The following is a 14,223-nucleotide window of genomic DNA, read 5'->3' on the forward strand; positions in this document are numbered from 1 at the left end:
CTACGTACTGCAATACAATAGGTTACACGCAGTACATATATGTAATACAATACAAGAGGTTACTCTCACAGTACATATACATACTGCAATACAATAGGTTACACACAGTACATCTACGTAATACAATACAAGAGGTTACTCACACAGTACATATATGTAATACAATACAAGAGGTTACTCACAGTACATCTACGTAATACAATACAAGAGGTTATTCACAGTACATCTACGTAATACAATACAAGAGGTTACTCACACAGTACATCTATGTACTGCAATACAAGAGGTTACTCACAGTCCATCTATGTAATGCAATACAAGAGGTTACTCACAGTCCATCTATGTAATACAATACAGATACAGTCTTACCTCTCCCTGGAAGCTCTTGAGCAGGGGAGCCACCTGTTTTCTTACATCCTGAAAGACATAGAAGAAACCGTTTAGAATGGATCGTTTCCAGAGTCACTGAATACACTGATAAACACACAGTACTAATTTATACTGTTGTTGTTTTACATCAAATGGTTTCACTCACACTGGCATCAGCCTGTTTGACCACATCAACCCTGTACATAGGAAATTTTTGTGCACATTTCCACATTTAAAGCAACCTAACCTCACCCCCACAGTCCCATTGCATGGCATTAGAGCATGAGTCAGCAGTTTCTGATTAGATACCCAGTGAAGTGTGTATCTCTGGGAACATGCAAATTCACATACAGTTAGTTAGATAGACTAAAGCCCTTTAGAGATGCAGTGGAGCGTACACTAGATTACAGTACACTACACTATACTACAGTACACTAGACTACAGTACACTAGACTACAGTACACTAGACTAGACTAAAGTACACTAGATTACAGTACACTACAGTACACTAGACTACAGTACACTACACTACAGTACACTACACTAGATTACAGTACACTAGATTACAGTACACTACAGTACACTAGACTACAGTACACTAGACTACAGTACACTAGACTACAGTACACTAGACTACAGTACACTACACTAGACTACAGTACACTAGATTACAGTACACTACAGTACACTAGACTACAGTACACTAGACTACACTACACTAGACTACAGTACACTACACTAGACTACAGTACACTACAGTACACTACAGTACACTAGACTACAGTACACTAGACTACACTACAGTACACTAGAATACAGTACACTAGACTACACTACAGTACACTGGACTACAGTACACTAGACTCCAGTACACTACAGTACACTAGACTCCAGTACACTAGACTCCAGTACACTAGACTACAGTACACTACAGTACACTAGACTACAGTACACTAGACTACAGTACACTACAGTACACTAGACTACAGTACACTAGACTACAGTACACTAGACTACAGTACACTAGACTACAGTACACTACAGTACACTAGACTACAGTACACTAGACTACAGTACACTACAGTACACTACACTAGACTACAGTACACTAGACTACAGTACACTACAGTACACTAGACTACAGTACACTACAGTACACTACAGTACACTAGACTACAGTACACTAGACTACAGTACACTAGACTACAGTACACTAGACTACACTAGACTACAGTACACTAGACTACAGTACACTAGACTACACTAGACTACAGTACACTAGACTACACTACACTAGACTACAGTACACTAGACTACAGTACACTAGACTACAGTACACTACAGTACACTACACTAGACTACAGTACACTAGACTACAGTACACTAGACTACAGTACACTAGACTACAGTACACTAGACTACAGTACACTAGACTACAGTACACTAGACTACAGTACACTAGACTACAGTACACTAGACTACAGTACACTAGACTACAGTACACTAGACTACAGTACACTAGACTACAGTACACTAGACTACAGTACACTAGACTACACTAGACTACAGTACACTAGACTACACTACACTAGACTACAGTACACTAGACTACAGTACACTAGACTACAGTACACTAGACTACACTACACTAGACTACACTACACTAGACTACAGTACACTAGACTACAGTACACTAGACTACACTAGACTACAGTACACTAGAGTAGGACAGAATGGGTAATCCTGTCCAGATGGCTCCAGATAGACACACTTTAGATCAGGAACACATACATACATATATATATATATATATATATAACCTTTATTTAAACAGTGTACACTAGACTACAGTACACTAGACTACAGTACACTAGACTGTTTTATTATTCCACAAAGCTTAGTTCAGGGCCTGTATCCACAAAGCTTAGTTCAGGGCCTGTATCCACAAAGCTTAGTTCAGGGCCTGTATCCACAAAGCTTAGTTCAGGGCCTGTATCCACAAAGCTTAGTTCAGGGCCTGTATCCACAAAGCTTAGTTCAGGGCCTGTATCCACAAAGCTTAGTTCAGGGCCTGTATCCACAAAGCTTAGTTCAGGGCCAGTATCCACAAAGCTTAGTTCAGGGCCTGTATCCACAAAGCTTAGTTCAGGGCCTGTATCCACAAAGCTTAGTTCAGGGCCTGTATCCACAAAGCTTAGTTCAGGGCCAGTATCCACAAAGCTTAGTTCAGGGCCTGTATCCACAGAGTAGGAGTGCTAATCTAGGATCTGTCCATACAATCTTATTCATTACGATCTAAAAGTCGGATTCTAGATCAGCAACCCTACCGCTTTGTGGATACAGGCCCTGAACTAAGCTTTGTGGATACAGGCCCTGAACTAAGCTTTGTGGATACAGGCCCTGAACTAAGCTTTGTGGATACAGGCCCTGAACTAAGCTTTGTGGATACAGGCCCTGAACTAAGCTTTGTGGATACAGGCCCTGAACTAAGCTTTGTGGATACAGGCCCTGAACTAAGCTTTGTGGATACAGGCCCTGAACTAAGCTTTGTGGATACTGGCCCTGAACTAAGCTTTGGTGCAGGCCCGAACAGCGTTTGTGGATACTGGCCCTGAACTAAGCTTTGTGGATACAGGCCCTGAACTAAGCTTTGTGGATACAGGCCCTGAACTAAGCTTTGTGGATACAGGCCCTGAACTAAGCTTTGTGGATACAGGCCCTGAACTAAGCTTTGTGGATACAGGCCCTGAACTAAGCTTTGTGGATACAGGCCCTGAACTAAGCTTTGTGGATACAGGCCCTGAACTAAGCTTTGTGGATACAGGCCCTGAACTAAGCTTTGTGGATACAGGCCCTGAACTAAGCTTTGTGGATACAGGCCCTGAACTAAGCTTTGTGGATACAGGCCCTGAACTAAGCTTTGTGGATACAGGCCCTGAACTAAGCTTTGTGGATACAGGCCCTGAACTAAGCTTTGTGGATACAGGCCCTGAACTAAGCTTTGTGGATACAGGCCCTGAACTAAGCTTTGTGGATACAGGCCCTGAACTAAGCTTTGTGGATACAGGCCCTGAACTAAGCTTTGTGGATACAGGCCCTGAACTAAGCTTTGTGGATACAGGCCCTGAACTAAGCTTTGTGGATACAGGCCCTGAACTAAGCTTTGTGGATACAGGCCCTGAACTAAGCTTTGTGGATACAGGCCCTGAACTAAGCTTTGTGGATACAGGCCCTGAACTAAGCTTTGTGGATACAGGCCCTGAACTAAGCTTTGTGGATACAGGCCCTGAACTAAGCTTTGTGGATACAGGCCCTGAACTAAGCTTTGTGGATACAGGCCCTGAACTAAGCTTTGTGGATACTGGCCCTGAACTAAGCTTTGTGGATACTGGCCCTGAACTAAGCTTTGTGGATACAGGCCCTGAACTAAGCTTTGTGGATACAGGCCCTGAACTAAGCTTTGTGGATACAGGCCCTGAACTAAGCTTTGTGGATACAGGCCCTGAACTAAGCTTTGTGGATACAGGCCCTGAACTAAGCTTTGTGGATACAGGCCCTGAACTAAGCTTTGTGGATACAGGCCCTGAACTAAGCTTTGTGGATACAGGCCCTGAACTAAGCTTTGTGGATACAGGCCCTGAACTAAGCTTTGTGGATACAGGCCCTGAACTAAGCTTTGTGGATACAGGCCCTGAACTAAGCTTTGTGGATACAGGCCCTGAACTAAGCTTTGTGGATACAGGCCCTGAACTAAGCTTTGTGGATACAGGCCCTGAACTAAGCTTTGTGGATACAGGCCCTGAACTAAGCTTTGTGGATACAGGCCCTGAACTAAGCTTTGTGGATACAGGCCCTGAACTAAGCTTTGTGGATACAGGCCCTGAACTAAGCTTTGTGGATACAGGCCCTGAACTAAGCTTTGTGGATACAGGCCCTGAACTAAGCTTTGTGGATACAGGCCCTGAACTAAGCTTTGTGGATACAGGCCCTGAACTAAGCTTTGTGGATACAGGCCCTGAACTAAGCTTTGTGGATACAGGCCCTGAACTAAGCTTTGTGGATACAGGCCCTGAACTAAGCTTTGTGGATACAGGCCCTGAACTAAGCTTTGTGGATACAGGCCCTGAACTAAGCTTTGTGGATACAGGCCCTGAACTAAGCTTTGTGGATACAGGCCCTGAACTAAGCTTTGTGGATACAGGCCCTGAACTAAGCTTTGTGGATACAGGCCCTGAACTAAGCTTTGTGGATACTGGCCCTGAACTAAGCTTTGTGGATACAGGCCCTGAACTAAGCTTTGTGGATACAGGCCCTGAACAGTCACTCCCCTCCTGCTTCCCCCAGCTCTGTGAAGGACCCAGAGCAGCTTTAATAGTGCCCCAAGTTTCCCCTAAACCCATTTAAATCAGCCAGTCTCTAAATTTGGCTGAACAGACTGATTAGTTATTTAAAAACTAGCAGGAAGCATGCTGAAGGTCTACACACAGGAAAGACGTGATGAATCACTGTCAACTGTTTATCACGCACATGCATGTATGCCAGAGACTCAGTGTGTGTCTGTGTGTCAACAGGGCAGCCACAGTAAGATGGATGGCTGAGGTCAGCTGCTTGCCGACCGCCGGCCATCGGAATCACCTAGTGATCTGGAATTCCCACTCCGTCAGTCTGGCTATCTGTCTGTCTGTCTGGCTGGGAGGAGGATGAAGTGGTCCCTACTGACACTCATCTTAGGTCAGGTTTTAGTCTTCCGCCCTGTTGTAGTCAAGGTTAGGATTTAGGGAGGGTGAACTTCTTCCTGGAGCGTCTCAGATCACAACCCTTAAAGAAGTATATTCAATACCAGCCACACCACGCTGCAATTGGGCCATTGTTGTGATGTCATCATTGCTCGACTGCACTGTAGCATCATGGTGTCATGCTCTCAGTAAAGATAAAGACTAAAACGTGAATGTATTATTCACACAGGTAACCACACTACATGAATTATAACGTACTACAACCTTTCAGTCACCATTATCAGGAGCACTCTGTACAGCCCATGAAGAGTACAGCTTTAGTAAAGTACTGTGGTGGTCTCCTGCTGGCTGAATAATGAAGCAGACAGACTCATCTGGGTGAATCGAACCTGGTCTGATGTGGATGAATCGAACCTGGTCTGATGTGGATGAATCGAACCTGGTCTGATGTGGATGAATCGAACCTGGTCTGATGTGGATGACTCGAACCTGGTCTGATGTGGATGAATCGAACCTGGTCTGATGTGGATGAATCGAACCTGGTCTGATGTGGATGAATCGAACCTGGTCTGATGTGGATGAATCGAACCTGGTCTGATGTGGATGACTCGAACCTGGTCTGATGTGGATGAATCGAACCTGGTCTGATGTGGATGAATCGAACCTGGTCTGATGTGGATGACTCGAACCTGGTCTGATGTGGATGAATCGAACCTGGTCTGATGTGGATGAATCGAACCTGGTCTGATGTGGATGAATCGAACCTGGTCTGATGTGGATGAATCGAACCTGGTCTGATGTGGATGAATCGAACCTGGTCTGATGTGGATGAATCGAACCTGCTCTGATGTGGGTGAGTCTAATTTAGTCTGATGTCATCTGATCTCTAGGCTGGTTAGACTCTTTAGGCTGGTTATTCAGAGCTGGTCCATGGTATGATCCTTTGTAGCTCAGTTAGTAGAACATGGCGTTTGCAACGCCAGGATAGTGGAATCGATTCCTGGGACCGCCCATACGTAAAAAATTTATGCACGCATGACTTTAAGTCGCTTTGGATAAAAGCATCTTCTAAATGGCATATATTATCATATCAAATACACTGAGTGTACAAAACATTAGAAACACCTTCCTGATATTGAGTTGCACCGCCTTTTGCCCTCCGAACAGGCTAAATTCGTCGGGGCACGAACTCTAAAAGGTGACGAAAGCATTCCACAGAGGTCCTGGCCCATGTTGACTCCAATGCTTCCTACAGTTATGTCAAATTGTCTGGATGTCCTTTGGGTGGTGGACCATTCTTGATAGCAATGGCGGTCGGTGCCCCTTAAGATATTTTTTTTATATGAGCATGGCCTTCTATTATAGAATACTGTACGACTGTCATTCATATTCCATTCACCCAGCTCAAAGTAACATCGATAGGTTTAGGCTAATACATGATACTCAAATTTTCCTTGTACCCATCATGGAGGTTGATACAACCTAGCCTATGAATTAAAGTTTACAACGTAGGTGCACAGGTCGAGAGAATCACGCAGTACAGTGTACAGTCAGAAAGCAGTTCAGCAGTTATACCGGCGGGCCCCGGGGGCAATAAATTAATAAGACCAAAAGCTTATCTTGACTTGGAAGAGTTCTAGTGTTGGATAGCCATAGCCAGCTAGCTAACATAGCATCCCTCTCTGTTTGAGCCAGGTGTTTGAGTAGGCCAAATTAGCTAGCTGCATTCGCTAGCTAAGTGAACTTTTTTTTTTTTTAATACAACCAAATATAGCGCTCTCTCTCGCTTCTCCTTCATTTTGGAACAAATTAATTTGTTCAAAACTGTTCAATTATTGTCTTTCTCTTTGAGTCAACTACTCTTTTTTTATGCACTGCAGTGCTAGCTAGATGTAGCTTATGCTTTCAGTACTAGAGTCATTCTCTGATACTTTGATTGGGTGGACAACATGTCAGTTCATGCTGCAAGAGCTCTGATAGGTTGGAGGACGTTCTCCGGAAGTTGTCATAATTACTGTGTAAGTCTATGGAAGGGGGTGAGAACCATGAGCTTCCTAGGTTTTGTATTGAAGTCAATGCACCCAGAGGAGGACGGAAGCTAGCTGTCCTCCGGCTAAACCATGGTGCTACCCTACAGAGTGCTGTTGAGGCTGCTGTAGACCTTCATTACAAAACAGTGTGTTTTAATCAATTATTTGGTGACACGTGAATATAATTTAGTGTAGTTTTATCTAAAAAGGATAACTTTAACTACCCTACTCCATTCAAAGGCACTTAAATATTTTGTTTTGCACACACACACACACACACACACACACACACACACACACACAATGTATAATTGTCTCAAGGCTTACAAATCCTTCTTTAACCTGTCTCCTCCCCTTCATCTACACTAATTGAAGTGGATTTAACAAGTGAAATTACTAAGGATCATAGCTTTCACCTGGATTCACCTGGTCAGTCTATGTCATGGAAAGAGCAGGTGTTTCTAGCGTTTTGTATCACTGGGTTATTTGTATCCTGTATTTTACTATATCCTAGTATTGATATAAGGACCGGTTTCGGTTTTTACTTTACCTTCTATAACGGTATTTGAATGTTTGGTTTGTTAAATGGGATACGCCGTGTGTAACGTCCATTTGTATAGTTTACACCCCTAGTCAAATTGCTATTGCAACATTTGGTTAAAAATAAGGCCTAGATTGTTTGGCCATATCGTGCAGCCCTACGTGGCAGTGTAGAAATGACCTCAAATGACTGCAGAAAATGTAGAAAATGCAGGAAATTATTTTTGGTTGAAGTTGAATTGAACAAGATAAAACAAAATCAGAATTTAGAAAGACCCATGGAAATCACTTAGAATGTACGTGTTGCCAACCCAGTGTCCCTTACTACTCATAAAGCAAATGTATAGCTTTTATTATTCAAAAACATCAGATACCATAAAAAAAACGTCAAAATGTTGAAAAATACCATGATACTATATCTTGGCCATATCGCCCAGCCCTAGTTATCTGAGAGGACTTCAGAGCCCCCACATCTCCTCTCTGAGAGGACTTCAGAGCCCCCACATCTCCTTTCTGAGAGGAGTTCAGAGCCCCCACATCTCCTCTCTGAGAGGACTTCAGAGCCCCCACATCTCCTCTCTGAGAGGACTTCAGAGCCCCCACATCTCCTCTCTGAGAGGACTTCAGAGCCCCCACATCTCCTTTCTGAGAGGACTTCAGTCCCCACACCACCTCTCTGAGAGGACTTCAGAGCGTGTGTGTTGCTTTGCGTGTAACAGAAGTTAATAGAGAGGAGGGAACATGGGGCTAATAGAGGACAGTCACACACCTGTCTCTCCAGTCCTCACTAGACATGGCCTATCCTATAGAAAGTACTGCTGACTGGGGTCTCTCCAGTCCTCACTAGACATGGCCTATCCTATCCTATAGAAAGTACTGCTGACTGGGGTCTCTCCAGTCCTCACTAGACATGGCCTATCCTATAGAAAGCACTGCTGACTGGGGTCTCTCCAGTCCTCACTAGACATGGCCTATCCTATAGAAAGTACTGCTGACTGGGGTCTCTCCAGTCCTCACTAGACATGGCCTATCCTATCCTATAGAAAGTACTGCTAACTGGGGTCTCTCCAGTCCTCACTAGACATGGCCTATCCTATCCTATAGAAAGCACTGCTGACTGGGGTCTCTCCAGTCCTCACTAGACATGGCCTATCCTATAGAAAGTACTGCTGACTGGGGTCTCTCCAGTCCTCACTAGACATGGCCTATCCTATAGAAAGTACTGCTGACTGGGGTCTCTCCAGTCCTCACTAGACATGGCCTATCCTATAGAAAGTACTGCTGACTGGGGTCTCTCCAGTCCTCACTAGACATGGCCTATCCTATCCTATAGAAAGTACTGCTGACTGGGGTCTCTCCAGTCCTCACTAGACATGGCCTATCCTATAGAAAGTACTGCTGACTGGGGTCTCTCCAGTCCTCACTAGACATGGCCTATCCTATAGAAAGTACTGCTGACTGGGGTCTCTCCAGTCCTCACTAGACATGGCCTATCCTATAGAAAGTACTGCTGACTGGGGTCTCTCCAGTCCTCACTAGACATGGCCTATCCTATAGAAAGCACTGCTGACTGGGGTCTCTCCAGTCCTCACTAGACATGGCCTATCCTATAGAAAGTACTGCTGACTGGGGTCTCTCCAGTCCTCACTAGACATGGCCTATCCTATCCTATAGAACGTACTGCTGACTGGGGTCTCTCCAGTCCTCACTAGACATGGCCTATCCTATCCTATAGAAAGTACTGCTGACTGGGGTCTCTCCAGTCCTCACTAGACATGGCCTATCCTATCCTATAGAAAGTACTGCTGACTGGGGTCTCTCCAGTCCTCACTAGACATGGCCTATCCTATCCTATAGAAAGTACTGCTGACTGGGGTCTCTCCAGTCCTCACTAGACATGGCCTATCCTATCCTATAGATAGTACTGCTGACTGGGGTCTCTCCAGTCCTCACTAGACATGGCCTATCCTATAGAACGTACTGCTGACTGGGGTCTCTCCAGTCCTCACTAGACATGGCCTATCCTATAGATAGTACTGCTGACTGGGGTCTCTCCAGTCCTCACTAGACATGGCCTATCCTATCCTATAGAAAGTACTGCTGACTGGGGTCTCTCCAGTCCTCACTAGACATGGCCTATCCTATCCTATAGAAAGTACTGCTGACTGGGGTCTCTCCAGTCCTCACTAGACATGGCCTATCCTATCGAAATATATTGTCATACATCATTCACATCATTATAAATTATTCATTATGGTGACATTCCGGATAACAACAACAATGCTTTGTTTCCAGTCTGTGTTTGAACAGTTAAGTTGCCTTGGAAACACACACAACAAGAATTCCCAGGGGCGTCGCCGGGAGAAACGGGACAAACAGAATTCCCTCATGATTCCACGCAGCAGGAATGTCACATAACACATTCAACACACATAAACAAATAGGTCATACAATCCAGACCTGGGGAAATTTCTGTTAGTCTCTTCAGGATTTGGAAAAAGGAAGCACTATTTTGGGACCTTTCCATGTCTATATTTTCCAGTCCTCCTTGTTGTCCATGTCGATATTCATATTAAAAGCATGTCCCAAGTGTCTATGTTGAAAGCAGCAAGATAATAGAGCAGCAACTGATGATTGTCTAGTTTTAGCAACATTAAACCTTTTTAGAATCTATTTACATACGCCCCCAGGAAGAATATGATACGCCTTTTATTGATTTATTCTGACAAGCGACCACTTGGTCATTTTCACATTTTCATACTTTCATCGAATATTTGGGAATGACGTGCAGTAAGGCCTTTGTGAAAATTCTATATCGATATAGAGTGGGAAAGCAGCCGTGCGTTTGGACAATTAATAGACACTGCAGTAAATAAAACCTAATAAAAACATATGTCTATTCCAGGACCGGTGCACCATAGCCAACCAGAGCTACAGTAGGCCTATATGCAAATAAGCCATTTGCCACACGGGCCTGCCATCATTCACTTTGACCTGGACTGTGTTTTTACAGGCAGTAGCAACAGCACAGCTTTAGATCATTAGAAAGCATTCGCCAAAAGCCACAAAGTACACCTGAATGGATTTCTGCAAATATGTAAACACCACGGGGGTCGTCTTACATTTGGGAACTTCACAGTCCTATTGATCAAACAACCATGAACAGGTAGGCTCTCTCCCTTCTTCAGTTGCCTATGCACATCAACGACAAGATCAACAACTAATGTTTGTTAGCCAGAGCAAGATAAGCTAAAAGCTAACGAGGGAACAGTAGATAAATCCTCAAACTTTTTAGCTTGTAGTTGGCCATCAAAATTACACTGATAAACGATGGGGAATAGTAGCCTGCTCGCCCTTCTGCAGCTTGCCTTCCGATGCATGCTTATCCCAAACCACGTTTTAAATCATTGAATGGGAACTTGCCTGGCTCCCCGCACATTCGATCGATCCCAAATACATTTGATTGACAACTAAGAGATGTGTTAACTGTGGATAGTTGTTCAAGTTTAGCATAGCTAGCTAGCAAAGCGATTCACATTTCTTGCTAGCTAACCAAATGACTCCTGCATCTCTATCTGTAGCCACTATATAAACGATATGGGGGAAAAGAAGACGGCCACTTACCCACTCGTCCAATGACATGACATCCTCCCAGTAGCTAGTTAGTTAGCGAGCTAACGCTAGGCTCCGTGTTCTTAGCTTACTAAATAAATAGCTACATAAATAGATACGCTAGCCTATTAGCCACATTATGACTGACTTGTGGTCATTGCCGTTGCTAGTTTGATTGTATTGACATTCCCAGCCTTAGTTACATTCTTCAGTTTTTTCCCCAAAATACTGAGTAATTGAAACTGAATCCCGAATGGATGGAGGCAGCAAACAATGTACATTTACATTTTACATATTTAGCAGACGCTCTTATCCAGAGCGACTTACAGTTAGTTAGTGCATACATTTTTTTTTTTTTTTTTCATACATATCTGAAATGTTAACCGATGTATTGAATCAAGGAACGGAAAACGGAATGCTTCATGATTAATTAAATCACGGTGTCATGTCTCTTCTATACAAAAAGACTGATGAATATTAATTGAATAATTGGAGACCTCACAATGATGAATGTAGATCATAAAGTTTTCGCAAAAGTCATTATGAATAGATTGAATGATGTTCCAGATGTTATAATAGAGAGAGAGAACAGCTATATTAAAAAGGGAGATTAATGTGGGATAACCTCTGTACAGTATGACAAATACTATTCTCCCCGTGTGAGTCCGTTTTTTTTTATACTAAGCTTAGACCAGAAGAAAGCATTTGATTATATTTAGAGGGAGTATTTATGGGCAGTTATTAAAATGGTATGTTTTTCCAGATGGTTTTATAAAAATTGTAAAAAATTACTGTATGCCTTTAATGTTGAGGGAGGTGTAAAACAGGGTTGTCATCTTAGTGCAGCACACTGTGTGGTGGCCGTCAGCCCCTTGTTAAAAAGGATTTAAAAAGATGATAGGATAAAAAGGTGTAGCTGTTGGTAATAGTAGTCGTGTAGTGGTCTCTGCTTATGCCGACGACGTAAGTCTTTATTCGTTCGCAAGAATTACATTTCGTCAATTATCATTTTGGATTACACGAGAAAGTGTCCGGTGTGAAGTTAAATGAAGAAGAAAAAAAAAACAGAAGGAGTTTGAATGGGTGATCAGCTTTCTAAACCTTCCATCCATATAGAACTTCAAGATGAAATTAAATGACTCGGGATCTATTTAAGTGGAAATGAATTGTGCTGAGATTGGGATCGAAAATAAGCTATAGTACATGAGGTTAAAGAAATGGTCTGATCAGAACAGCAGCTAGAAATGGTCTGATCAGAACACCAGCTAGAAATGGTCTGATCAGAACAGCAGCTAGAAATGGTCTGATCAGAACACCAGCTAGAAATGGTCTGATCAGAACACCAGCTAGAAATGGTCTGATCAGAACACCAGCTAGAAATGGTCTGATCAGAACACCAGCTAGAAATGGTCTGATCAGAACACCAGCTAGAAATGTAGAATAAATATTGTTAAGATGTCTATTTTGTGTATGGGTGGTCCTCCGTAGCTCAGCTGGTAGAGCATGGCGCTTGTAACGCCAAGGTAGTGGGTTCGATCCCCGGGACCACCCATACACAAAAAAAAAATAATAATGTATGCATGCATGACTAAGTCGCTTTGGATAAAAGCGTCTACTAAATGGCATATTATTTTTATTATTATTATATAAGCTAATGTTCCTAGGGGTTATATTCCCCCCATACTGATGATTACATCCTAAGGCTCAATAATGCACGTGTTCTGTTAACATGGGGTTCCAATAGGGAGGTAACAAAGAGAGATACTCTTTTTAAAAGTAAAGCATTAGGAGGCCTCGGTGCAGTGAACATAGGTGTGAAGTGCTATAGCTAGAAATATCCTGCAGGGGTGGGGAAAATTATGTAGGAAATCAATCAAAAATGTTTTACCTCATCACATGCTATGGCGACTTTACTGACAACTTTCAACATTTGAATATTAACTGGAATAGTGATTTCGAACAAAATGATTTATAAATTGATGTCTGATTAAATGTACGACGGTGAAGTCACCAACCTGACCCCAGCAGAAACTATAGAATGCATAAAACGTTTACTCAGTACACAATAGTCCGAAAATGCCAGAGATACTGCATGGTTGATTTCTGTACGACGTTTACCAGTGCGTGCTGTACTAAAGTGGAGCAGTTTTGATAAAAGTCAATGTTGTCCTATTGCCGAATTGTATTGATGAAGAGAGTTTAGTACACATTTTATTGAACTGCTACAGGACTAAAGAAATATGGGACCTGATGAAAAGTATTGATTTCGATGTATGTATAAAAGCCCAAGACAGTCTTTCACGTTTTTTTTTTTTTTTATAGTCACATGGATGACAATACTGAAGATCTACCGTGGTCAATAATATGCATTGTGAACAATATGATGACTATGTATGATGACTATGAAACAACTTTTTGTCCCCTCAAACATAATTTTTAAACAAATCAAAACAGAATTAAAAAGAAGAAAGCTGGACTGCAAAAAAACAGGTTGACCTACAAAAACTTCCATGGACACTGTTAATATGTAAATAATGTTAAGTAGCCTAATAATGAACCCATGTAATGATGTGAGAACCGATTTGTATTTATACGAATTAATCCATTATGTTTGTAAAATGTGAAGGAAAAAAAAGCTAAGCGGCTAGCAAAGTGCTGCTCTGTCAGTGGCCATGGGCAGCCTAGCTGTACGGAGAAGATGGTGCTTTCCATATTCATAAGTGTCCAGATATCCATGACCTTTCAAATGTTTGAATCCTTCTAAACTGTAATGTGATTTTTGGATTCAAATAAAGTATTTAAAATGTGTGTGTGTCACCTCTGGTGTGTTCTTCTTGAAGTCGCGGCTCTGGTCGATGAGTTTCTTCCTGGACTGTTCGCTCTCATCCTGTCGGTTGGCTAACTGTGTGGCGTTGGTGTCTAGTTCTCTCTGAAA

The 14,223-nt window shown here is 42.7% G+C and overlaps 1 protein-coding gene across 1 annotated transcript in view; it reads right to left on the reverse strand.

Moving 5' to 3' along the window:
- Positions 1-14,223, reverse strand: part of LOC121555674 (protein CASP) — a 165,514-nt gene that overhangs the window by 116,565 nt on the left and 34,726 nt on the right. The window contains exons 2-3 of the mRNA XM_041869499.2: positions 14,107-14,217; positions 370-417 (exon numbers count right to left, since the gene is read on the reverse strand). Coding sequence (XP_041725433.2) covers positions 370-417; positions 14,107-14,217 — 159 coding nt within the window. The remainder of the gene's footprint in view (positions 1-369; positions 418-14,106; positions 14,218-14,223) is intronic.

The sequence above is a fragment of the Coregonus clupeaformis genome, unplaced genomic scaffold (assembly GCF_020615455.1).
Source record: "Coregonus clupeaformis isolate EN_2021a unplaced genomic scaffold, ASM2061545v1 scaf0219, whole genome shotgun sequence".
Classification (NCBI taxonomy): domain Eukaryota; kingdom Metazoa; phylum Chordata; class Actinopteri; order Salmoniformes; family Salmonidae; genus Coregonus; species Coregonus clupeaformis.